General features: G+C 49.6%; 1 protein-coding gene across 1 annotated transcript in view; it reads right to left on the bottom strand.

The window, feature by feature from the left end:
- Positions 1 to 772: 772 nt before the first annotated feature.
- LOC137449608 (cystathionine beta-synthase-like) overlaps positions 773 to 26,065 on the bottom strand; it is a 29,595-nt gene continuing 4,302 nt past the window's right edge. Inside the window, exons 3-16 of the mRNA XM_068155297.1 lie at positions 24,009 to 24,115; positions 18,033 to 18,167; positions 16,581 to 16,660; positions 15,290 to 15,421; positions 13,463 to 13,532; positions 12,148 to 12,239; positions 11,242 to 11,367; positions 10,184 to 10,268; positions 8,032 to 8,137; positions 7,156 to 7,227; positions 5,802 to 5,936; positions 5,139 to 5,247; positions 4,368 to 4,452; positions 773 to 1,212 (exon numbers count right to left, since the gene is read on the bottom strand). Coding sequence (XP_068011398.1) covers positions 1,025 to 1,212; positions 4,368 to 4,452; positions 5,139 to 5,247; positions 5,802 to 5,936; positions 7,156 to 7,227; positions 8,032 to 8,137; positions 10,184 to 10,268; positions 11,242 to 11,367; positions 12,148 to 12,239; positions 13,463 to 13,532; positions 15,290 to 15,421; positions 16,581 to 16,660; positions 18,033 to 18,167; positions 24,009 to 24,115 — 1,522 coding nt within the window. The 3' untranslated portion in view covers positions 773 to 1,024. The remainder of the gene's footprint in view (positions 1,213 to 4,367; positions 4,453 to 5,138; positions 5,248 to 5,801; positions 5,937 to 7,155; positions 7,228 to 8,031; positions 8,138 to 10,183; positions 10,269 to 11,241; positions 11,368 to 12,147; positions 12,240 to 13,462; positions 13,533 to 15,289; positions 15,422 to 16,580; positions 16,661 to 18,032; positions 18,168 to 24,008; positions 24,116 to 26,065) is intronic.

The following is a 26,065-nucleotide window of genomic DNA, read 5'->3' as shown; positions in this document are numbered from 1 at the left end:
CCCTCTCCCTGTTTGGAGGGAGGAGTGTGGGGGGGAGTGGGGAAGAGATTCTCAGCCTTTTCCCCATTTGAGCTTTTAACTCTCAGTTAAGGCTCAAACCACTACACTGGAACACAATAGTCTGGCACCAAAATTAAGATCAACCTCTCCTTCCCCTCTACCCCTCATTAATGAGCTCTCAGGACACATATTCATGAGATGATTGTTACAGTACACGGGGCTGATGCCATGTCGCCTCTCCCAGTTACTGCATCATGAGAATGAGTCTTCTTGAACAGGTTCAGTTCATTGCCTTCTCCCACAGGACCATGTGTGAGACACCTAGTGCTGACAGCTCCCCCAGATGTGGGGAAGGTACTTTCCAAAGCCTAGTTGTCATGACAGGAGCAATCATTTCCCAGCAGCCCAATAACTCATCCCACTTGCCTGTCACCGTCCTCAGCTGTTCCTTCCCATTCCTCCCACCCATGCCTGCCTAGCTCCCCCTTTTGTGTGCCAGAGTGCCATGTCCCATCCACCCTCCTCCTCAGGAATCCTTAGGGGCCTTGCCCCTTACACTCCTCCCTGGGGTGGAAGAGGCTGTCTTCTTGGCCCCCAGATGGAACTGAGGGTGAGAAGGAAGGTCTCTTGGGGGCTGTCTGCAACCCTCCCTTTGAGGAGTGGAAAGAAGCAGGAGGGTGTAGCTATGATGTGTCTTGCCCCCAGCCCTCAAGAAGGCTGGAACTTCTCATGGCAGAGAGAGGCTCCAGCCCTGGTGGGACCAGGACAAGTCACAGCACACTGGCAAACACATCAATTCCCCTCCATCTGCTAAAATCTGGGCAGCAAAAAACGTCTCCTTCCAAACTCCTTTGTGTTACCTCTCTAGCTCTGGGAAGCTTGATGTAACTACACATGGCTATGAAATGCAATTTCTTTAGTTATTTTCTCTTCAGTGTTGGTCTGGGTGGCATTTAGTGGACAAATGGTTATTACATCACAATTTTCACATAGTCATTTTGAGAAACTCTCAGCTGGGTTACTCCTAGAAAGACTCTCGGCCAGGTGGTTCAGGCGTAGGGGTTGCAGCTGGCCCTGCTGGGGGAGCAGAGCTGGATGCAGCCAAGCTGCTGTGCTTGCTCATGTCATCTCTACTGACAAAGGTGAGGAGGTCCATTGCTGTCACCACACCAAACACCACCTCCTTCCTGAGGGAACTGCCATTTCCATTGACTGTAAACACAGAAAATGCCAATTTAGTGGGGGAAAGAAACAGAAAATAATAATGAGCCACCCCCACCCCCACCCCCCCCCGCCCCGAGCTGTGCAGAGGCTGCTGTTAGTTTATTAAGAGAAAACCCCAGTGGGCACAGCAGCTGTCTCTGCTCCACTTCAACATCCACTGGGGCAGCTTCTGTCAGGTTACTGGGATCACATCACAGAGGGTTTAGCTGCTTTAGCTGCTTTACCAGAGCAGGGAACTTCATTTCCCAGTTGTTTTTACCCAGCCTCTGTTCCAGTCCTGCTTCTATCACCACAGAAGTTTTCACGCCAAGCTAATGAGGCTCTCCAAGAGCAGCAATGAGACACTTTCCCCTCTGTTCTCATAATGTCCTACAGCACCCTTAATAAAACAGCATTGCAACAACCACTTTAACTACCTGAGAAACCCTTCTCTTAAATAAAAACAAAATTAGCCACCAGAGCCTGAACAGGAGATGAAATGCAAGCTCTGAAGATGTGTCAAAAAAGTAATAAATAAGAAGGTAACTGTGACAACATTAAAACAGCAGCTCTGGAAAAGAAACAGGAGGTTGTTTGAAAAGCAGAGCAAGAGGCACTGCCTACAGCTGGCTGATACTTTTTGGGGGGTGACATTTAATTTGCTGATACCACTGGATTTATAACAAAATGTGGTACAAAATGGATTTTCATTATTTTGTGACAGAACAAGAGGACACAGTCTCTAGCTGTGCCAGGGGAGGTTCAGGCTGGATGTTAGGAGGAAGTTCTTCATAGAAAGAGAGATTGGCCATTGGAATGTGCTGCCCAGGGAGGTGGCGGAATCACCATCCCTGGAGGTGTTTAGGAAGAGACTGGATGGGGTGCTTGGTGCCATGGTTTAGTTAATTAGATAGTGCTGGGTGCTAGCTTGGACTCGATGACCTCTGAGGTCTTTTCCAACCTGGTTAATTCTATTCTATTCTAAACATAAAATAGTGACCTTCGGAGGTCCCTTCCAACCCAGACTATTCCATGATTCTATGATCCTATGGTTCTATGAACCTATGGTTCTATGAACCTATGGTTCTATGAACATAGGTGAGAAAGGAAATCCTCTCTAGCATTATTTTTGGTGAGAGAACTGGAAATGTGCATCAAAGTTAGTTCTGAATGACAAAACTCAGTTTGCAACACTTTTTGGGAAGGTGTCTGGACTTACAAGGCAGGTTTAGGGCTGGTGAGGCTTCAGGGCAGCAGGCCATGGAGATAGAAGTAGAAGAGCTGGGATGTTTGAATGGGGTGAGTTTTGGAGGCCCCAGGTTCACAGCATCACAGTATCACAGTACATTAGAGGCTGGAAGGGACCTCCAGAGATCATTGAGTCCAACCCCCTGCCAAAGCAGGATCACTTAGGGCAGTCCACACAGGAATGCATCCAGATGGGTTTTGAAAGTCTCCAGAGAAGGAGACTCCACAACCTCCCTGGGCAGCCTGTTCCAGTGCTCCATCACCCTCACTGTAAAGAAGTTTCTTCTCATGCTGAGGTGAAATCTTCTATGTTCAAGCTTGAACCTGTTGTTTCTTGTTTGTGATACAGTGCAATATTGCATAGTGTTCAATGTAGGAATGCCTTGCATGTTCAGTGTGCAATGCCATGAAATTAGTGTAATGACAGCCTTCAGCTTTTCTAAATAGAAGACTGGGCCCTAATTTGGAGGACTGGGCTCTGGTTTAGAAGACTGGTCCTTCTGGCTGCTTTTCTCATCTTGCTAATGTTTTAAACAAAGCAACTCCCTCAAGGCAAGGCCGAATCTGTACTCCTGGAAGTTTTGTGGTATAATTGCACTGGAAAGGTGTGTTAGGTCAGATTTGCAGAACAACACCTGCCACCATACCTGGGTTTGGTCAGGGCAGCAATGAGGTGTGAACCCTGCTGCCATCAATGTGTCAGCAACACTTGTGCTGGTGTGGTCCCATTTGCTTCCTCAAGAAGGGGGTGGCTGTGCAGTGCCTTGAGAGTAAATCAAACCTGCTGGTACAGCTGCTTTGTTAGACTGGTATAATAGTGCTCCTGAACTGGCAGAGTACCTCTATACCCAGCCAGGGACCAGGTAAGGCTCATATACAGATGCCCCAGGCTGCACAGAGCAGTGTGCATTGTGCTTCCTGACTCATGTCCCCCTGCCACAGGGTTTCCTTGCTGTCCAACACATCTGTTTTCAGCTTTCTTGACTTATCCTGGACCTCCAGGGAAGGTATCTGATAGCACCCGGTATCTGATAGCACCCAGTATCTGATAGCATCCAGCAAGCTCCCTTAGCATACCAATTTACCCAGACCCGTTGGAGCACACACCAGTAAGGACAGCTCACTGCTGCATCTCCAGAGGTGGCAAGTGGCAACAGATGGCACAGCCTTGGGGCATGCACAAAAGATGGTCTCTAAGCAGTGGGATGAGGCTGTGTAGTTTGTTCCCTTACAATTACACATCTGAATTCCACCTAAGCTTTATCTCATGTGTCCAAATGCTCCTTTGCACCTTTCCCTTGGGATATTAAGTCTATAGAGATTCTTAACTCTGCTGCCCATAACCAGCCAGGCAGTGATTTGAATTCAAGATCAAGAGACTAAACAAGTACTGGAGGCCTGAACCCACAGCTGTGCAGCAGAGGCACTGCACCTCAAGCTGCTACCTACAGTCCACCTTGCCTATCAGAGGGGACCAAACAAAATCCCATAATGAGTATCTTTTCATCCTCAGAAATGCATTTCCAGGGAAACCATGAGATGAAGGGAGGGCATGGAGTTGATAGAAGCCTCACTGTCACCCCTGCATGGGGAAATAACACAGCTCCCATGGCCAGGATCTTGGAAGTGCTCCTGTAGGACACACACCCAGAAGTGTGCTAGTTCCAGACTCCTGTGGTTAAGGCTTCCCACTTCTCCCCTCATCCCTGTGGTGTCAGAAAAGGAAATGGGTGAATAGTTGGCCGTTTCAGAGCTTTGCAGAGCCATGGGGCAGAAATCCTTCCTGCAAAGGCTCAGGGGCCACATGTGGATCAGCTATGCTGATACCTGCCAAGCTACCTCAAAAGTTTAAGAATTTCCCTTTCCTGTCTCAAGTATTCATGCCAAGGCCATCCAGTGCTTCTGCAGATACCCACACTGTGTTTGCTCCTGAAACACAACAGCGAAATGATCATCCTCCAGGATGCAGGAAAGCTTCCCAAGGCTGTCCTCCAGGCCAATCTAAACAGGACAAAGAGACTCGTTATTGCGTTTCACTTTACTCCTAAAGGACAGTGGTGTGGAGCCTGACTCCTGGCTTCGACTAGCCATGAGTGGGCAGGATGGCAGCCTGCTGGCCTGAGCTGAGGTGTGCCTCATCCACCTGCACTGTTCTGGGAACACTGAAGGGGATGCAGGCAACCTGCAGACCTGGCTTTGCTGTGATATCTGCCCCCAGCCCAATGGGTTTCTATGGACTCCAGCTGTGCTAACACCATCCATTTACTTCATCTCTGGACCACTGGTGGCTGTATAACCCAGGCATCCCTCCCCTGCACATCCACGGGACCTGCCCTGTGTCTCATCAGCCTGTGCCTGTACCCCAGCCCTGCTGAGCCCTGGCAACGGTTCAGAAGATGCCAACCTCCCAGCTGGATAAAATCCTCTGACAACGTAAGACTAGGGCTGGACTTTCACAGACTTTGCCCCCTGGTGTGAAAGCTCCCATGTCTGAACCCTACAGGCTCAGTATCTTTTTTGCAGGTACTGGCTCTCACTCTCACCTCCTTGCTGTCTCCATAACTCTCTCCACCTCCCCCTGCCTTTTTAGTGGCCTCTTCTTCCAGCTCCTCTCACACCTTAGGGTGGTGGTGCACCTCTCCCTGTCCCTGGATACCACTTGACACCAGCCACAGCCTTAGTGTTACCTTTGAGTACTGGTTGCAGATGACCTTTGTAACAGGGTCTGAGAAGTGTGCGTTTCCAGCCAGAACTGAAGTGAGGGTATTGCTGAGGGTCACCATACCCACAATAACTCTGCAAGAGAACAGAGTGCTTTCCACAAGGCCAGACTTGAGGCAGGACACATGTTTTTATGTAGGGACAGAACTGCTCCTCTTTAAGTCAGTGACTAAATTGCTGCTGCTTTTAGTAGAAGGCAAGAGGTTTCTCCTCATCTGAGAAGGGCAAGAAGATCCTTTCCCTCACCAAGCTGTTGGTTTAGCAGTAGTTAAAGTCTGCTATTGCAGTCCAGGGCTTGGCAGTGGGGAGAAGGAAAACTCGTGGACCTCCTCTTGCTTATTTAGGTGGGTTTCCCATCCAGCCCTCACCTCTCCTCTGGCCTCCCCTTGTCTGTGCATTGATCCAACCTCTGCTGGGTCTGAAGGGCTTTGACTTTAGCCACCTTATTTACAGGGAGTTTTCTTGATGAATCCTCACAAGGAAGCAGATTGATATTTGCAGAACGTGCATCACAGAAGCCAATGTAAGAGCCCCAACACTGCAGGAGTAAATGGAACTTTCTCTTTAGCTTCATCATGGCTGCTTTTCCTATCAGAATGGCCATCTCTGTAATGAGTAAAAATAGTTACCCTGATTCAGAAACTACAGGAGCTTGGTCATATCCCTTCTCCTGAAGGATCTCAATTGCCTTCTGACAGCTGACTTCTGGAAGGAGAATGAAAGGGGCTGAGAGATTCAGTTTCTGCACCTTGATGTTCCACCACCTGTTGAAAGACAAATGGCAGGAGCACACAGTTACTCTCTGCTGTGTGGCTGTGGGCTTTGCTCAGGGAGGCAAGACCAGCAGAATTCAGACCAACCAGAGATATTCTGCTTGCCTGCAAAGCTTGCCACACTCCTAGCCCCAAAGCAGTAATGCCACAAGGCCACCATGACCAGGTCATGTTGAAGCCAAGGTTTTCCTATGCCTAGCGTTCATACAGCTCCAGAGGAAAGGCTGAAGCCAGTGGCTGGTAAGGTGCTGAGCTGTCCTGAACCCAAAGAAGCCACTGAGGACTTCGCTTCAAGCTCTTGAGTGGGGAAGCCTAACAGTTTTACTTCTTTGGTTTGCATCCTTGGTCCTCCAAAGGCAGCACTGCAGAGCTGCTTGTGTGACTTATGAGGGACAAGCTATGATTGTGGGTGGCAACAGGCAGCTCCCAACTCCTCTCAGCCCTTTGTCCTTGCAGAAAGGGCAGGGCAATGCTAGAGGCTGGAAGAGCCAAAAGCAGCTCTAACCAGTCATGAGAGCCCTTGGAAATGTATTCAGTCTTTAGGAAACAGTTTGCAATAACCTTTGGTTGCAGCAATCCAGAGGAGCAGGTGACATCAACAATACCTGCTGGCTTTAAAATGACCATAGACACTTTCTAAAGATCCAGCATTTGCTCAGCCACAAGTCCACTGGCATCAGAGGTCTGCCTGGGATTCCCTGTCTGAAGAGGACTCTTTCCCCATGGTGTGCAGCAGACAGCTGAATTGGTCATCTTTCTGACCCACAGCCCTGGGGTGTGAAAAGTTCCTATTCCCTGCCTGAAAAGACCACCAGAGCTGACTGAAAGGGTGCATTCTACAGGAGGGACTCATCACCCCACTGGCCCAATGATTGTTTGAACATGAGTCGTGGAGCAGAGGAGTTTTTGGGTGGAGCTAGATGTCCACTCCAGATGTTCTGCTTGGGAAGATTAAGGTGGCCTGGGCAATGACTGGCAGGTGGGAGTGGGCTGGCAACTTCAGGACAGAAATGTCTCCTTTACAGACATTGATTTGAGAGCTGGGATATTTAACCACTCCAAAGAGAGGAGCTGACATTATGGACTCCCAAAAGGGATCTAGGCTTTTTAATAAATACTAAAAGAGAAGACTTTCCTTTGAAGATAGTAATTTCCAGACTCAGAAAGCTGACTCCCTTGGCACAGTTTATACTGCTGGAAGTTGTCTTACCAAGGTTTGTGCTCCTGGATGTCATTTAGGAAATCATTTCTTATCATCCACTTGTCATTCACAAATTTGGACCTAGAAATCACCAGAAAAAGAGTGAGTCTGTGAGCCTTCCAAGAGAACTCTTGCTTTGTTTCATGCACTAGACTGCACTACTGCTCTGGGGCTCCCACAGTTTTTGCAGCTGGCTGCTCTTAGTCCCTTCTAAGGACAACAGAAGCTGAGGGTGCTCAGTAAGTCTTAGAAGCATGCCAGCTATTTGCCTGCCTAACCTTAGGCATGCAACTTCAAAAACTGTAGCTCAACAGATTCCTGCTCTGTGTAGTAATTCAGTGACAAGAGAAAATAAACCCCAAGTGCCACAACACCCAGCCCTTGGGGTTTGCCATGGTGGGACACTATTTCTCCCCATTGCTTATTTTTTTAACCCTGTGAGCTGCTTGAGAGAGACTCTCAGCTCTGGGCTCACTCCAGGTGTCATGTTATGAGAGTTACTGGAGTGGTTTGTAGATAGGCTGTAGATTTAGACTTGAAGTAAGGATGGCATTTCTTATAATGAGGGTGGTGAAACATTCTAACAGGTTGCCCAGAAACATGGTGGATGCTTTGTCCTTGGAAACATTCAAGCTCAGGCTGGATGGGGCTCTAAGCAACCTGATCTAGTTAAAGACGTCCCTGCTGACTGCTGGGGCACTGAACTAGATGGCCTTCAAGCATCCCTTCCAACCCCAACCATTCCATGATTCTGTATTTTCCCAGCAGCCCACAGCACCTGGGCTCAGCAGTCACTGAAGGGTCCGCCTGAAACACATGCAAAGAGTGAAGGAGAAGACTATAGAAGGTCCCACCCCAGCACTGGAAAGGAAGCAAGGAACTCACATGTAGTTTCTGACAGAGTCAGGCAGGATAACAACACAGCGCTGGCCTTCCTTCAGGTCCTGGGCAGCTCGCACAGCAGCAGACATGGCACTGCCTGAGCTGCCACCTGACAGGTGCCAAGAAGAGAAAGAGCAGCATGAGGGTTGCCCAGAGTGCAATACCAAAGTGCTGGTGTGTGTGTGCCACCCAGCTAACAGCACAGGGGCACCCAGGCAAAGCAGTAGCAGAGGTGGCACCTTGTGCACCAGGGGAGCTCAAGACATTGGGGCTGGGAAGACATTTGGCCCCACTCCCTTATAGGCTTTAAGGTCAGGAAGAGGTAGGGATTGAAGGAACATATTCATATAGTGGCTCTTGGCAATGGGCTTTCTAGGCATCACAAAAAATCACCTTATGAACTTCATGAACCGCTTCTTGTGGTGACTCTGTGGGCAGGCCAAAGGCCGGAAGGTTCTACAGGGGGATATTTGTGCCACTGCTGCCCATCCCAGACCCTTCCTTTGGGTGAGGAAAGGACCATGCCAAGTCTAGAGCTTCTGGCTGACATACTTGGCAATCAAAGACTGGCTTTAAACACATTGTAAAGACTGAAAAAAACCATAAACATTACATTCATGCTTGGAATACCAGGCCAGCGTGATGGGAAGACTGGAACGCTCCCTGTGTCTGCGTGCACACATGTGGTTGGCTGCACGTAGGGAAAGCAGGTCCCTGCTTTACAGAGGCAATCCTTCCAGCAGTGCTGAAAGTCAAACACACTGCACTATCTGTGTGCCAGTTACACACTGCACTCCAGGCAGCACGTATTTTACAGCAGGTTGATTATCACTGGGTCACGCTTTTCAAACAAATGAGGAAAGGCCCTGGAAAGTGCAGTTCAGGGAACACGAAGCTATTAACAAATGATAGTTGAGTTCAACAGGGCGGTTTCTATTGAAACACAGTGTCTCTGTGTCTGCCAGGTTAAATCAACATTCAAGTGTTTCATTACAAACGGCCTGATCTTTTGCAAAACTCTCCAGGTGTGAGCGCTCAGGACTCTTATCAGCTGTAACTACAGGTCTACATACTGTCTGGTCCTGGCTGCAAACCTGCAGCTATCTGCTGGCTGACAGGAAAGGCTGATAAAACCCTGATGCTGTGTAGAAGCTCTTTGGGTAGAGGCAGGGTCTGTCTGAGTGCATCTGTTCACTTTGGAAAGCCCATGGGATTATTTACAGCTTGTTGGCACAGGGATAAATGCTCAGTAAGAACATCTCATGCTTTCTTTACTTTCAAACTTTCCTGGTCCAAACCTGGCACTTCCAGCGTGGCAACTGTTCAACAACAGAGAGCACAGCCTCACAGAGCTCTTAGCAGAGCAGCAGTTTTAACCCACCTGTCCTGCCCCAAGTCCCACTAATCCTCTCGTCAGCACATGTAACCCTACACTGCACAGGATTAGGCCTGAAGATCCAGTTCCATGTGCAAAAGCGTCCCTTGCAAAAGCACCAATTATAGAATTGCTTCTATAATTATTGTGGCTGATGAGTCAGATCCCAGACCACAGTCTCACTGCCACACCTCTGAAGTCTACAGAGACTTACAGACCAGCTCAGGGTTTCACAGGATCACAGGATGTTAGGGGTTGGAAGGGACCCTGAAAATCATCGAGTCCAACCCCCCTGCCAGAGCAGGACCATAGAATCTAGCACAGGTCACACAGGAATGCATCCAGGTGGGTCTTGAAAGCCTCCAGAGAAGAAGACTCCACAACCTCTTTGGGGAGCCTGTCCCAGTGCTCTGTGACCCTCACAGTGTTCTTCACTCCTCCTCATGTTGAGGTGGGTTTGGCCATTCAGCCCTGATAACCTAGCAGACAGGTGATAGGTTGGACTTGATGATCTCAAAGGTCTTTTCCAACCTGGTCTGGTCTATTCTATTCTATTCTATTCTATTCTATTCTATTCTATTCTATTCTATTCTATTCTATTCTATTCTATTCTATTCTATTCCATTCCATTCCATTCCATTCCATTCCATTCCATTCCATTCCATTCCATTCCATTCCGATACAAAGTGCAGAGAGCTCCTACCCCAAAGTATTTTGGTCCTAAAAGCATGAGGTTGAGAAAGCTTGTTAGGAGAGGCAGCTGTTGCCATTGGTGCTTACCACACAGCAATCCTTCCTCTCTGATCAGCCTGCGAGACATGAGAAACGAATCTCTGTCGTTGCACTTGTACCACTGATCAATCACCTGAAGAGAAAGCAAGAAAGCTGGGTCTTCAAAATGGTCTTTTGTGCTGTCCTGACCCCCTGACCCTTTGACTTATGCTGTGATCCTGATGCCTGCAACATCTGGCAGATTGCTGCTGCTTCCTGCACTTCAAAGCAAAGATATCTGTCAGGCCCCCTTGGTTTGGAGGGTGTGTCCTCGCTTGCTGTCACCCACTCCAGCTTTTCCTTGGAGGTCCAGAGTCAGGATGCAGAAGAGGGAGTGGTGTTCATGATGTTCTGACTAGGCTACGATAATGGTCAAATTTTGGCAGGCAAAATCAGATTCAATTGGAAAAAGAGTTCTGGGTTATTAGAGGTCATGGCTCTAAAGCCATATGCCAACAGCAGAGACACACTGAACATCAGAAAAGAATCTGAGGTGTGAGGCTGTGGAAGATCTTTCCAAGGAAGGAGCCAGGGGAGCACAGCAGCTTGAATTAGGGCATTAAACCTCTGTGCCTGGTGGCTACTGATACAGAGAAGAAACCTTACCAGATGTGGTATGAGGTTCATGATCTATCATCTTACATGGCCCACAAAGGGGGAAGATTTTCTGCTCTGTGTGGTGCCTGCAACAGTGAAGGCTCAGGAAACAGCAGGAGAATGAAGAGCAGCCAGGGCACTGATCTCTTCTGTATGATCACAGCAAAGGAAGTGAACCCTGAATGTTGTTGAGGCTGAGTTGAGGAAGTTGGTACTGTGACAAATTCCTACTTTGCCCCTGTATTTGTCTTCTCCTTGTAGGTCAGTTATAATCAGATTTACTCAGAGACATGCTTTAGTGCTGGGATCACAGTCCTGCCACAGAGGCTTGTTCTGCCCTGGGAAGGTACGCAAGTAGCCTCAGGGCTGTGCCACAGCCCAGTGCCAGAGCTCTGAACCTCTGAACTTGGGAGTAGGTGGGATGCAAAGCCAAAGATGAGACAGAGGACTCTTCACACATGGCTACTTACTGATCTATCAAGGACAGTAGGGATAAAGTCATGCCCAATGCCCTCCACCTCACTGCTTGTGGTGTTTGTTCCGTTCAGCTCACTGGGCAGGGCGACGATGGATCCATCAGGATCTACACCAACGATCTTTGAGAGAAGGAAGTTTTGTTAAACCACAAAGAGAGTTCAGAAGTAGTCACATACACAAGTCAAAGGAAAAATTACCCCCACTCTTTTCAGCAACATTTTCCTTCCCATGATGTTCAATAACATTCCTATCCATTGGCAAAGCAGAAATCTTTCAGGATAAAGGGGTTCTGTTTCCCACTGGCTTTTTAAATTGATCCTGGGTAGTGTTTACCTGATGCACAATGACTGGTGGCTTAGAATTACCACTTCCCACTCTCAAAGTGCTTCTGGTGGACGGGGGATTGCTCACACACTGGCTACACTGGAGAGACAGTTAACTGTCAAGCCTCCTCCAGACTGCCTTGAAGCACAAACTCTGCAGAATGAGCACCTCTGACTGGCATCAGCCATAAGGCAGGGATGCATGTGAGAGGCACTCACACACTGTGCCCACACACAGCTGCCAGAAGAGAAACTTTCAGCAGGTAGAGCAATGCTGTCAGCTGGGACAGCCACTTCTGCAGTGGATGCCTGACAGTGTCCTGCAAAGGGCACAGCACCAGGCAGTGTGGGATTAGTAACGGGGCCGTGGAGCTTTTGACTTCTAGGGCGCTCGATGGATCTAGGTCAAGCTGAGAATAACTCTAAATTACTTCCAGCAAAAGACAGGCTCACTGTGAAAAAACAAATAGGGGGAGACTAGCTCAGGTGAGCCATGGGGTTATGCTTGATCAAAAGCACAGGCAGAAAAACCCAGGGGACACAGCTCTGAGTGGGCAGTTCTGCCCCCCAGCTTACCTTGCACTCTGGGCACTTCTCCTTCAGCTTCCTTCCAATGCCAGTAACAGTGCCTCCTGTGCCAGACCCAATCACCACCATGTGGACTTTGCCTGCAGGTCAGGGAAAAGAGAGGCTTGCAACTACTCATCATGGCTTCCAGCACTGTCTGCCCTTTGTTCAGGGTCCTGAACTGATGCAGAGCCTGTATCCCTCAACTGCTAGAACCACACATGTGAAAAGGAGAGACAGAGGTCATGCCAGGGGCTAAAGTGTGGTCCTGTGAAGCTCAGATGAGTGTGTAGGATCTGAGCATAGTTGATCCTCCCTCAGCACAGGAGGCTGAAGGTGACCTCCCAGTCTTGCACTAGTGCCCACCATTTCTGTGTCTGTGGCACCTCCTGGCTCATGGTCTCAGCACTTCTAGCCTTTTCCATCCACACCATGTTAAAGCAAAGCATGCATGTGGATAGCAGCACATACCAGTAACAGGCACCACTTTTTAGCTAGTGTGTCAGCATCCACAGTGGGGAGATGAAAGAGCTCTGCCCTGGCACTGGTGTCAGTCACATGTAGCCCCACTGGTGTCAGTGAAATTATAATGATTTAGGACTGGTAGGAGCAGAATCAGCCAGGCCTTCAGAGCCTTATGCTGCAAGTGCTTTGGGAAAAGGGGACTTGTAATTCACTGCTGGCAGCCAGTAGGAACAAATCATAACATTGGAGTGGAAAGGAGGGTAGGACTGTCTTTGCTCCTGTTGCTACCCAACTGGTTTACTGTTAGATAACTGCTCTCCAGTGAAAACCCTCTTCACATTTTGCAGTGCTCCCAGAACTGGCAATAAATTCCACTTCTATCTATACAGACATGGTCTGGGGTAGACTTTCATCCTCACCTAGCTGTCACATCAATTGTCATTAGTCTGTGAAGTTTCAGTCTTTTTTGACTTGTGAATGAGTGTGCTGGATCAAACGCAGTTTGCCATGTTCTGGTGAGGCCTCTTGGGGCTAAAACAGAGATGTTGTAGCCAACAAGAGATAGGTTCTTCATTCTTGGGTATAGCCTTAAGCTGTTAGCACTCCAATCTCCTCCCTTAGGCTTTTGAAATAGGGGGCCATAGCAGGGAAGCCCTGCAGGCTCAGATCTACCTGGAGTGGATTATGAGAAGTTGCTACACTCTGCCTGTTAGCATTATTAAGGGTGCCTTCACTTACAGAGGCCCTTCTGGCCATTTCTAAACATTTAGGTTAATAGGGTATGTAAAATGAGCCTCTCAAAGAGGGTTATAGCCCTGTGCACCTCCCCAGCACGTAGAAATGACAGCACAGGCAGTACCTTCACACTGCTCCAGGATCTCCTCAGCTGTGGTGTCGTAATGAGCCAGGGGGTTGCTTGGATTTCGGTACTGTTTATTTCAACAGAGAACAGCATGAGTTACTGCGTGAAGCATAGGTCAAATACCAAACTAGCAATAGCTCCTGGTGAGCTTTACACAAAGCATGCAACTTCCCCCTCCCTTCCTTGATGAGAGGTGGACTGCAATCTGGCTAGGCCAGGTCACAGGTGTTCCTCCTGGCTGTCACTTTGGGACAGATTTCCGAGGAGACTTGGGATTTGTTCACACTGGAAGATTAAACGTGCCCATAAACACTCCCTCCCTGTAGCTCGGTGCCCATTCAGTGTGGGGAAGGTGCAGCTGTCCCATAAGCTGCAGTGCTGGGTTTTCTGCAATCTGGTGCTTTTGCTGAAGCCCTAGCTTTAACACCCAGAGTTTCTGGGCATTTTAGCTATCCCTGAGGTAGAATCATACAATCATAGAATTGTCAGGGTTGGAAGGGACCTCAAGGATCATTCAGTTCCAAATCCCCTGCCATGGGCAGGAACACCTCACACTAGGTCAAGTTGCTCAGAGCCACATCCAACCTGGCCTTAAAAACCTCCAGGGATGAGGCTTCTACCACCTCCCTGGGCAAACTGCTCCAGTGTCTCATGACCCTCATGGTGAGGAACTTCTTCCTAACATCCAATCTGAATCTACCCATTTCTATTTTTGTTCCATTCCCCCTAGTCCTATCATTACCTGACACCCTTAAAATGTCCCTCACCAGCTTTCTTGTAGGCCCCCTTAAAATTCTGGAAGGCCACAATAAGGTCTCCTCAGAGCCTTCTCTTCTCCAGACTGAACAGCCCCAACTCCCTCAGTCTGTCCTCATAGGAGAGGTGCTCCAGCCCTCTGCTCATCCTCGTGGCCCTTCTCTGGACACACTCCAGCACCTCCAGATCCTTCCTGTAAAAGGGGCTCCAGAAACATTTTAACTTTTCCAGTTACCTTGAAAAAGTTGAACACAGCCCCAAAATACTAAAAAGCTCAGAAAGCAAGCAAACAAAAAACCTCTCCTCAAATGTCAAATGCCATATTAGAGAATTTTTTTCAAGTACCATATATATATGTGTGTATATATATCTATATCCTTTTGAGGGCTGCTCTGTCAGTTTTCTGGTTGACACTGCTCCCAGCAAGTTATGTGGCTGAGAACTGTGCCCAGAGGGATTCACCCCAGGGGCTGCAAGGGTAGGGCACTGAAATGTATGCAGTCCCATGTGCTGCTTCTGAAAGGTGCATTCAGATATTGAACTCCTTTGGGTTTTCCTCAAAAGAATGGAGCTTCCCTGACTTTTCTGCACTGTGGGGACTCCCTACTCACTGTGGGGATGCCTTCCTGCAGCAAGGTCAGGCTAAAGGGAGAAGTGCCCTCCTGTACAAGAACCAGTGCTGCAGGAACAGCTGGTGTGAATCATCACCGTTTGCCCTTTACAGCCTGAGGCTCGGTTTTGAGGCAGAACAGAGGCTGCTGGCCAGGCATTAAAAGTTATTTTTTCTTTCAGGTCAAAGTTAAATCTGAAGTCTTTGAATTGTGCAAGAAAACCCAGCCTCCCCCACACCCAAGTTTTGGCAGAAGCATTGCAGGTTTGGAAGTGTCCCTTGTTTTGTTTCTGCCACCCTGTGATTTACAGAGGAGCGACTGAGTTTCCGGCGCCATAAGCCGCTGATGAAATCTGCCTCTGCTGCCGGTTTGAATGGAGCCCCCAGACGCAGGCACCCTTGGAGCACAAGCTATAAGCTGTGTTTGGTAGAGGTGTCAGTGGAGGAATGATGTATACCTGGTCCAGGATGTGGGAGTTTGGGATTTCACTTTTCAGCTTCCAGGCGACACGGATGTTAGAGTCCGGGGCGTCGAAGCTGCCACAGGGGGTCCTCACAATTTCAGCGCCCAGTGCCCTCAGAATGTCAACCTTTGGGAGGGAAGAGAGGTAAGGTAACTCACATAGCAATGGTAATCCTAGCCTGTGAGCTCATGGCAGTGTCAGATGCCAAAGGGACTTTGCACATGGGAGACTTTTAGCATTTGGAGATACTTAGCTCTACTATCTTTGGCACCCTCCTGGCACTCAGGGCTTCCTGCCTGAGGCTGGCACACAGATTCAAGCCTGGCCTTGTGCCCTGCCCTACTCAGAAGGCAGGCTAGGGACACAGCAGAGGTAGCAACTGTGCTATTTCTTGGTGTCTGGGGCAAAAGAGAAATGGGGTAGGGAATACTACCTCCTGTGTGCTGTGGTCTGAGCCCTTGCATGCAAGGAGGAAGTTAAAGCTGTCTTTACTCCAAGTCTCATCTCCTCTCTCCCCTCATCAAGCCCATGGAAGAAGCAACTACAAATTAGCCTTAGGGTATTAATCCAGTGGAAAGGTCCTCTCCAGGGAAAAGGGGTTCAAAAAAGAAGGGTAGGTGAGTGTCAGGGCCACCTGGAGATGAAGCCTATGGTAGCTGGAGGGGGCATCTGATCCAGACTGAGCTTAAATGAGACTTAGGTTGAAATGAAAGCAGTACTTTGGAGGGCTCAGTTTTGATCCTTGTCAGGGTCCAAGTCTAGCTTCACTAGTGTGAGTTCAGATGAGCAGTTTGTGAGACTTTTGGCTTGCTAAGGTGGAGATTTCTGCCACCTCCAGGATGGCAGTTGTACCTGAGCATCAGCTCCCATCATTTCTAGAAAGCCTCAGACAATCATAATTGTCTCCAGGTTAAAGAAAATCATAGAGACACAGAGACACTAAGTGACACATCAGAAGGGAAATTAACAGGACCAGAAGCTGAGCCTCAGCACCTGCCTGCTTCTCCTCTGCTCCATCCAGCCCTTGTCCTTGTAGGCAGCAGATCCTGCTCCGATTCTCTGCAGCCACACTGTGTTTGGCCAGCACATGAGCCCAGCTCCACCACTGACACTACACTGTCAGTCAGGCCATCACAGAGAGGAAACCTGAATAACTACAAGGCAGTGTGTGTGGCAGGGCTTGTCACCTTTTAAAGGAGAGGGCATGTGGTCTCGAGAAAAGGAGAGACAGAGAAAGACAGAGGAGATGTTCCCTGCTGGGGGTGATAGTGTGGAGAGTTCTGACCTTCTCCTTGCTCATGTTCTCCGGTAAGACAATGATGCAGCGGTAACCTTTCACTGCAGCTACCAGTGCCAGTCCAATTCCTAGGTGGTGGAGAGGAAAGGGAATTGGTTGACAACAGCATTTGGCAAGGCTGACCCATGTGTTGCTTCCTATGCTCCTCTCTCCCACAGGTGAGCATAACCTAGAAATGCTCACTAAGGAGCTACGAGTGAGAGCATCCTCCACGATCCTCTGGGGGTGTGCCAGGAGCACCAGGAGCACGGGAGGGTGTGCTAAAAGGCAAGCTGAGCTGCAGTAACCCCCTCGCTCGCAGGAGCCTGTTAGTGTAGCAGAGTGAGCAGAAAGGCTCGGGAGCACCTTCTTCCCCTCACCAGGCTCAGGCCTCTTCCTTTGTTCTCGGAAACAAAGAGGTGGTTTACTTCAGAGGTATTTTCCCCTCCCCCTCAAACGCTCTCAGCTGAGGGAAAACGCACACGAAGTGGCACATGTCACCCCGTGGCGAGCAGGTGAACAGAGTCTCTACTCCAATTTCACTGAGAGTGATGGATGGAGCCAGCTGCTCCCCAGCAGGTGAGGCTGCAGCAGCGCGTCCCTGTGAGAGGGCACTGGAGGTGGCTACAGGGAGTGTGTGCCATCCTGACTGCCCCCCGGGGTTGGGGAGCCAGCACAGCCACCCGAGGAACAGCCCGAGGCACACAGGTCCCTTCACAGGTCGGGGGAAAGAGGGACTGGCTCTGGGGTGTCTGCAGCCACAGGCCAGTAAGGAGTAAAATCCTTTGTGGCTAATGAGGAGGAGATGAGAAACACAGCAAGGGACATGATCTCAACTCCATCCAGAGTGCCTTGACAGCTTCCATCATGCTGTTTGCTGTAAAGCAAGCTATGCACACATGCACCTCCCTGCCGTGGTGGGGATCAAAGGGACATGGAACCTTATACCAAGGAGCCTGTGTAAGCTGAAAACTTAGGGGGATGCTCCTCTATTGTGTTTCCTTGTCTTGTACCCTCTGGTGGTACCAAAACCTAATGCCTGAGAGAGATGACAGTGAAAAAGAAGAAAACCCCACAGACTATTTCTCTCCCAGCCCATCAGGGGAAACTTCTCTGAGAGCTCTCTGAATATTAAGAGCTTCCCAGTCTGAAAACACCCAGGGGTGCCCAGCTCCTTCAGCTCTCCAGGCTGTTTGCCTTGCTGCAAGGTAACCTGTCAGACACACCTGTGTAGGTGTGGGACCCTTACAGACCCTCAGGAATTTTTCTCATGATGCATCTCAGAGCCCCAGCTGCTGGGATGGGGCTGAGGTGAGGATGAAGCCAGATCTGTGGAGACCAAATCTGTCTTCATAGCTGTCAAGTGGAAGAGATCCTCAAATCCCTTGCCCTTCCTACAGTCCCTCAGAAAGGCCACCTTACCCAGTACCCTGGCAGAGAAAGCATCTTTGTCCTTCCCACCTGTGTTTCCTGAAGTAGGTTCAATCAGTGTGTCTCCTGGTTTTATAATCCCAGCTTTCTCTGCATCTTCCACCATCCTCAGGCCGATGCGGTCCTTCACACTGCCCCCTGCATTGAAGTACTCACATTTGGCCACTGGAAATGAGAGGAGAGGCTCCATCAGGGACAAGGTGCAGCAGGGAACACCAGCTCTCTGCTCCCCCAGCCCTCACTGCAGACATTTGTGGACACTCTTTTCTACCCTGTCAGATGGTCCTTTGCTCAAGGAAAAGCATCCACCATCTGCTCACAGAGTGCTGAAACTTGTCATGGGATTACCCATCAGTATATCTGCCTGTAGTTCATCTGTCCCCCAAGTTTCATCTACCTGCAGCACCCTGCAGTAGGCAGGCCCAGCAAGCCCAGGATGGGTTTAAAATCGTACAGTGGTTGCTATAAGTCCCACATCAGTACTATACACCTTGCTGCCCTGCCTCAAGGACTCTTCTGCACATTGACCACAACAACCCCATGCAGTGCTACAGGCTGGGGTCAGAGCGGCTGGAGGGCAGCCAGGCAGAGAGGGACCTGGGGGTGCTGGTCGATGGTAGGCTGAACATGAGCCTGCAGTGTGCCCAGGCAGCCAGGAGGGCCAATGGCATCCTGGCCTGCATCAGGAACAGTGTGGCCAGCAGGAACAGGCCCATTGGAATGTGCTGCCCGAGGAGGTGGTGGAGTCACCATCACTGGAGGTGTTCAAGAGGAGACTTGATAGGGTGCTTGGTTGCATGGTTTAGTTGGTTGGGTGGTGTTGGATGATAGGTTGGACATGATGATCTTGAAGGTATCTTCCAACCTGGTCTGGTCTATCCTATCCTATCCTATCCTATCCTATCCTATCCTATCCTATCCTATCCTATCCTATCCTATCCTATCCTATCCTATCCTATCCTATCCTATCCTATTTCCAAGTAACAGAGACTTTGCAAGGCACACTCAAACTGCAAGGCACACCTTGGCTCCCAGTCAGGCCCTCCACACTGCTAATGCTTGGGGCATGACTCTTCCTGCTAAGGTTTTGATGAACATCTAGAGCTGAATTGATGGTACTGAGCTCTAGAGGGTTTATGGACAGTAGGAAGAAATAGGTACTTTCAGGTTCACCAACAGAACCTCCACCTTGGACTTCCGAAGGGCGAACTTCAGCCTATTTAAAAAACTTGTCTGCAAAGTCCCCTGGGTACCAGCCCTCATGAACCAAGGGGTTCAGGAGGGTTGGACCTACTTCAAACAGGAGCTCTTGAAGGCACAGGAATTGGCGGTTCCCATGTGCCGGAAGGCAAGCCGGCGGGGAAGGCGACCGGCCTGGATGAGCAAGCAGCTCCTGGAGGATTTAAGGGGGAAGAGGAGGCTGTATCACCTTTGGAAGGAGGGGAAGGCTTCTCGAGGTATGTTCAAGGAAGCTGTTAGATTATGTAGGAATAAAATTAGGGAGGCTAAGGCCCAGCTGGAACTGAAGCTGGCCACCTCAGTCAAAGATAATAAAAAGCATTTTTATAAATATATTAACAATAAGAAGAAGGGCAGGAAGAACCTGAACTCCCTAGTGGACCTGGAGGGGAACACAGTTACTGAGGATGAGGATAAAGCTGAGGTCCTGAACACCTTCTTTACCTCAATGTTTAACAGCAAGGCAGGAGTTCAGGACGAGTGGTCTCCGGAGCTGGGCGTTGGGGTCGGGGAGCAGAGTAATACCCTGGAAATCCATGAGGAGTTAGTTCGGGACCTGCTGAGCCACTTGGATATCCACAAGTCCATGGGACCAGATGGGATCCATCCTAGGGTGCTGAGAGAGCTGGCGGATGTGCTAGCTAGGCCACTCTCCATCATTTTCCTCCAGTCCTGGCTCACAGGTGAGGTCCCAGATGACTGGAAACTGGCCAACGTGGTCCCCATCCACAAGAAGGGTCGGATGGAGGAACCTGGAAACTACAGGCCGGTCAGCCTGACCTCAGTGCCAGGGAAAGTGATGGAGCAGATTATCCTGGCAGCAATAACTATGCACCTGAAGGATGGCCAAGGGCTCAGGTCCAGCCAACATGGATTCAGGAAGGGCAGATCCTGCCTCTCCAACCTGATCTCTTTCTATGATCAGGTGACCCGTCTGGTGGATGTGGGGAGGCCTGTGGATGTGGTCTACCTAGACTTCAGCAAGGCCTTTGACACCGTCCCCCACAGCAAACTGCTGGCTAAGCTGTCAGCCTGTGGCTTGGACCACTACACTCTGTGCTGGGTTAGGAACTGGCTGGAGGGCCGGGCCCAGAGAGTGGTCGTGAACGGTGCCGCATCCAGCTGGAGGCCAGTCACCAGTGGTGTCCCCCAGGGATCAGTGCTGGGCCCTGTCCTCTTCAACATATTCGTTGATGATCTGGATGAAGGGGTAGAGTCAGTCATCAGCAAGTTTGCAGATGACACAAAGTTAGGGGCAGATGTTAGTCAATTAGAGGGTAGAAAGGCTCTGCAGAGGGACCTCGACCTCGACCGACTGGACAGATGGGCAGAGTCCAATGGGATGGCATTCAACAAGTCCAAGTGCCAGGGGCTGCACTTTGGCTATGGCAATCCCATGCAGAGCTATAGGCTGGGGTCGGAGTGGCTGAGAGCTCCCAGACAGAGAGGGACCTGGGTGTGCTGATTGACAGCCACCTGAATATGAGCCAGCAGTGTGCTCAGGTGGCCAGGAGGGCCAATAGCATTCTGGCCTGCATTAGGAATAGTGTGGCCAGCAGGAGCAGGGAGGTCATAGTGCCCCTGTACTCTGCTCTGGTTAGGCCGCACCTTGAGTACTGTGTCCAGTTCTGGGCTCCTCAGTTTAAGAAGGACATTGAGACACTTGAGCGTGTCCAGAGAAGGGCAACAAGGCTGGTGAGAGGCCTTGAACACAAGCCCTATGAGGAGAGGCTGAGGGAGCTGGGATTGTTTAGCCTGGAGAAGAGGAGGCTCAGGGGTGACCTTATTGCCCTCTACAACTACCTGAAGGGTGGTTGTAGCCAGGAGGGAGTTGGCCTCTTCTCCCAGGCAACCAGCACCAGAACAAGGGGACACAGTCTCAAGCTGCGCCAGGGGAGGTTTAGACTCGAGGTGAGTTCGTCATTGGAATGGGTTGCCCAGGGAGGTGGTTGAGTCATCGACCCTGGAGGCGTTCAAGGGGAGATTGGACGTGGCACTTGGTGCCATGGTCTAGTCATGGGGTCTGCGGTGTCAGGTTGGACTCGATGATCCTCGAGGTCCTTTCCAACCTAAGTGATACTGTGATACTGTGATACTGTGATTCACTTCATCCTAGCAGAGGCAAATCAGGTTGATAACCCAATACTTGAGTAGCCAGCCTTATGGGGAAAACACAAATCTTGTGCTCATCATTACATTTTATAATGCAACACTGCCAAAATTTCAGCTCCTCAGAAGTCCCTGAAGGCACAGCAATTACCAGGTAATGGTGTCCAACCATAGCTGATTCCTTGACACAGAACCGCTGCAAGCACTCTTGCATTTGTTCAGCCTGGGAAAAAGCAGGCTTCAGGGAACCTTGCTGCAGCCTTTCAGTTCCTGCAGGGGGGCCTATAGGAAAGATGGGGACAGCCTATTTAGCAAGGCCTCTTGCAACAGGGAAAAGGGGTAATGGTTTTAAATTGAAAGAGGGTAGAATCAGACTTGGCATAAGGAAGTAATTTTTTACAGTGAGGGTGGTGAAACACTGGCACGAGTTGCCAGAGAGGTGGTAGATGGCCCATCCCTGGAAACATTCAAGGATAGGTTGGATGGGTCTCTGAGCAACCTGACCTAGTTGAAGATATCCCTGCTGACTGCAAGGGGGTTGGACTAGATGACTTTTAAAGGCCCTTTACAACACAAGATGTTCTATGAAGCTATGATTTGCTTGGTAAGAGACTGCTGACCTGCAGCTCACTGATGGCCACGCAGCTGCTCTGCCTGTTCTGCTCTCCCTCCCTTCCTGTGCCAGGGGAGGGAGACACCATCCCACCAAATCCTGGCTTCCCTGCTGCTGCTGGCACCAAATACTCCTACTCTCGTTAGAAATACTCCCCACTGAGACATCCTCCATGGGACAGACTGCTTCTGAGAGGAACTAGGCATTGTAGACCTGTCCTTCTGCCTCTGACACCTCTGCTCCATGGTGCCCTACTGTCCCTGAAGTCTCATTCCTGGAAGAGAAGGGTGGTGCAGCATGGGAGATTGCAGTGCTAGCAGCCTGAGGATCTCAGATCCTGAGAAGGGATCTGGCCAGCATGCACAGCATGCTCCTGGGAAGATTCCCTGCTGCTATACAGAACTGCAAGGTCCCACTCAGAGTACTCATCAAGTCATCTTCCTACCCAGCTACATGATACTTGTGAATCTTACTGTCCTTCTGTCCAATTTGGCTGAAGAGAATTAGAGGAAATAAGACTGAAAAGTCCATATACACAGAGACAGCCTCATCACATCATCCTTATCTTTCAAGGGAGCAGGCTAAAAATAACCTTTACATGAGGTAGCACCAGTGCTGCCCTAACATCCCACCATGGGAGGACTTGGGTCCTGCTGGCAAACCTGACTTCACAGCCAGCACCATGGCCTGGCTTTGAGCAGGCCTAGCATTGGTGTTGTGAGTCACTGATAAACCTGTCTGTCTGCAGCCCCCACTCTTCTGCCTTGGGCTGCATTTTGGGAAGGTCCCCAAGGGGAAGCTCTTTCCATCTGCAGGACAGTGATGCAGCAGAGAGCAGCCCCAGGCTCAGCCACAGGTGACCCGGGGGAAGTGGCATGGCCAGGCAATCACAGAACCATAGAATGTTTTGGGTTGGAAGGGCTATTTAAAGGTTGTCTAGTCCAATCCCTCTGCAGTGAGCAGGGACATCTTTAACTAGATCAGGTTACTCAGAGCCCCATCCAACCTGATTTTGAATGTTTCCAGGAATGGGACACCCACCACTTCTGGGCAACCTGTGACGGTGTTTTGCTACCCTCCTTGCTAAAGTTATTCTTTGTATCAGTCTACCCTCTTTTCATTTAAAACCATTACCCCTTTTCTGTATTGCAACAGGTCTTGCTAAAAAGAATGTTCCTATCTTTCTTATAACACCACCACCCCCCAACACACCCACCCCCCCTTCCCTTTTAAATACCAAAAGGCTTCCATAAGGTCTCTCAGAAGTCTTCTTTTCTAGGCTGAACACCCCCAACTCTCTCAGTCTTTCTTCATAGAAGACATGTTCCAGCCCTCTGATAATTTCTGCGGCTCTCCTCTGGACTCACTCCAACAGGTTCACATTTTTCTTATGCTGAGGACTCCTGAGCTGGACACACTTCTCTAGGTAAGGTCTCACCGGAGCATAGTGGCAGATGCCAAGGCAGAGCAGGGCTCCCCCTGTGTGGGACTTGTGGAGCTATGAGTCATTGGTCTGGTGCCTGGCTGAAGCCTGTCATGAGCTCTGCCTGGTGGCCAGGGGCTGCCCTGGTGTGTATATCCTGCAGCCTGAGCTGGCTCCCTCTGCCAGGGCAGGCTCTGGGAAGGTTCCTGCCATGCTCTTTGCCCCATTCCAGTCACCACATTTTGGGAAGGCTCAGCCAGTCTCTCCTGTGTGTGTGGTATACTACCCTGGGTGCTGCATCATTCCTGTCAGTTGTCATGGTGTCATCCACTCATCCCTAAATCCAGCCCAACTCTGTTCTGATTTGAGGCTGCAGTTACTTGGGGAAAGTGATGCCTCCATTACTGTTGGGCCCCTGTGCATTGTAGCCTGAAACCATCCTGTTTGACCTGACAAATGACTTTAGTGTACCCTAGTAAGCAGGAGAACACAACACATTCCCCATCTGGTCCCCTCCATCTGTGCTTGCTGTCCACAAAGCCTCTTCTGAAGCTTCCCTCCAATGTCACCCCTCACCCTCACCTCATGGCACGGAAAAACCTGGTGGAAAGGGAACACTCACAGAGCTCACACTTGAGCCCATAGGACTTCCCAATCTTGTTGATTCGGACTAGTGGGGTGGAGCCAATTTTCCTCAGGATGTTGGGCAAGATCTTTGTTTCTTTGGGCCTGAAATAATGCAGGAGGAAAAAAAATAAAGTCAGATTAAAACAACTGTTGTACAATATCAACCCTGATAAACTCAAAATGAGGCTTTGGTAAGCTGAGCAAAGCCACCAAGAGATGCCCCATCTCCAAGAGCAAAGGTCCTCATTGACAATGAACGGCACTAGGAGCTACTTACAGCTTTTTATCACTCTTGCAATGAATTATTAATTCTTTGGCATTGCAAAAAATAAAAGATAAAGCAATTAATTTCAGAGCTGTTCTGAAATGTCTTGTTCTGCAAGGCCCTAGACCAGGCCTGAAGTGAGAAGAGCTGATAAGCCTTAGGATTTTACACAGCAGGTGAGAAAGAGAAGGCCCTGTACATCCTACCCAGCATCACCTCCGCTCTCAGCATTTTCAGCTACCTCTGGGCCAACTGGTGCTTGCCTGGCCAGGACTTCCAGAACTTCAAAGCCATCAGGGAGGCCCAAGCCATAGAGGACTCTGGAGAGTTTGGGGGATTTTTTTGCAAATAATTAAACTGAGCACTTTGATCTGTGCAACCCAGCCTCCCAGTTTTGCTAGCCCCTGCCAGACTCCAGCAGAAGCCAGGAACCACATCACAGCAATTGCAACCATAATCAAAAAAAACAACTTTGTTTGCCAAGTGCACAACCAAACTCACCGTGCAGCCAGGCAACTCGTGTCCTTGGACTTCTCAGAAGATGGAGGGAAAATATTGATGAGAACTGCCTTTATTTGGGCCACAAATGCATTGCCCCTGGTTGGCAGCCAGCACCTGTCTTTTTTGAGCAGGGTGAAGTGCCAAAGCTCCAATTCTTTGCTGCTCAGCTTCCCCTTGCACAGCTGATGACATCCTGATTTTCTTAGAGACACAGACGCCTCCCTCCAAGTTTTGCAAGCTTGGTATGAACACCTCTTGTTTGCAAGAGTAGGGGGGTAGTAGTTTAGTGCAGGTCTTTACTACTAAAAGGAGTCAGCATTCTTACATCTCAAGCCCAGAAATGAGTTTTATAGTGCTGCTACCTCTCCCTCCATTGTGTGACCATGCACATCACAAACTCTCTTGAGTGCTGGTAAATGAATGTGGGGCAATGCTCACTTAAATGAGCTTTCCCCCACAGCAGCAGCTATTTGCCATCTGTGCTAAAAGCCACCAAAATGCTCAGGGTTTTCAGTGGGGTTGAGCCATGGCATGGGGAAACTCCATCTCCTTCAGCTGGCATTTAACTAGAGCCTGTCCCTTACATTACACATCTGGATTGCAGGAAGCCAGCTCAAGAGAAGAAAGTAAGGACATGTGCCTTCAGCTAGTAATTGTGGTAAACAAGAAGCTACCATGCCCTTTGAACCCCAGCAAGGCATGATGTGGAATGGAGAGATGTTTTGCAGCTCTAGAGTCTGCAATGATGGAGCCTGGTGAGGGGACAGGGAAGTGGAAGAGAACCTGCTCCAGGGTGAGCTGTGCCAGGCGGGAAAAGGTGGGAACCAGAAAGAGGACAACTCTTTTGCATTGCCACCAGCTACCATCCCCTAAAAATAACAGCCTTTCCCTCACCCTGGGGCAAATTTTCTGCAGGTCCTATCAATTTTATTTCCTAATCACTACCATATTTTACTACAAAAATAATAGTAGCTCTCCTCCCCAGCTGCATGAGCTCTGTGCAGGAGTCTGCAGGCAGCAGGTGTATGGGGATACGAGGGTCTGTGGCCAATGTCTTTGGTGCCCCTAAAGGATGTGGTGGGGACATTGAGGCCTGTAGCTGCTGGTATAGGCTCAGGATTGCAGTGGACAAGGATGTTTTTTCTCCAGGATTTCTGCTTTTACTGATGGCCTGTTATTCCATAAGATATCCAGGGGAAAACCAGTCCTGGTAAACCAAGTGATTGCTGCTGAGGTTATGGCAGGTTAGAGTGGGCTCAAGGGCTATCAGAACTAGTCTACCTGTA

Source organism: Melanerpes formicivorus, unplaced genomic scaffold (assembly GCF_026170545.1).
Source record: "Melanerpes formicivorus ecotype bairdi unplaced genomic scaffold, bMelFor1.0.p_v2 SCAF_30, whole genome shotgun sequence".
Taxonomy (NCBI): Eukaryota; Metazoa; Chordata; class Aves; order Piciformes; family Picidae; genus Melanerpes; species Melanerpes formicivorus.
This window is presented reverse-complemented; position numbering and strand designations above follow the sequence as displayed.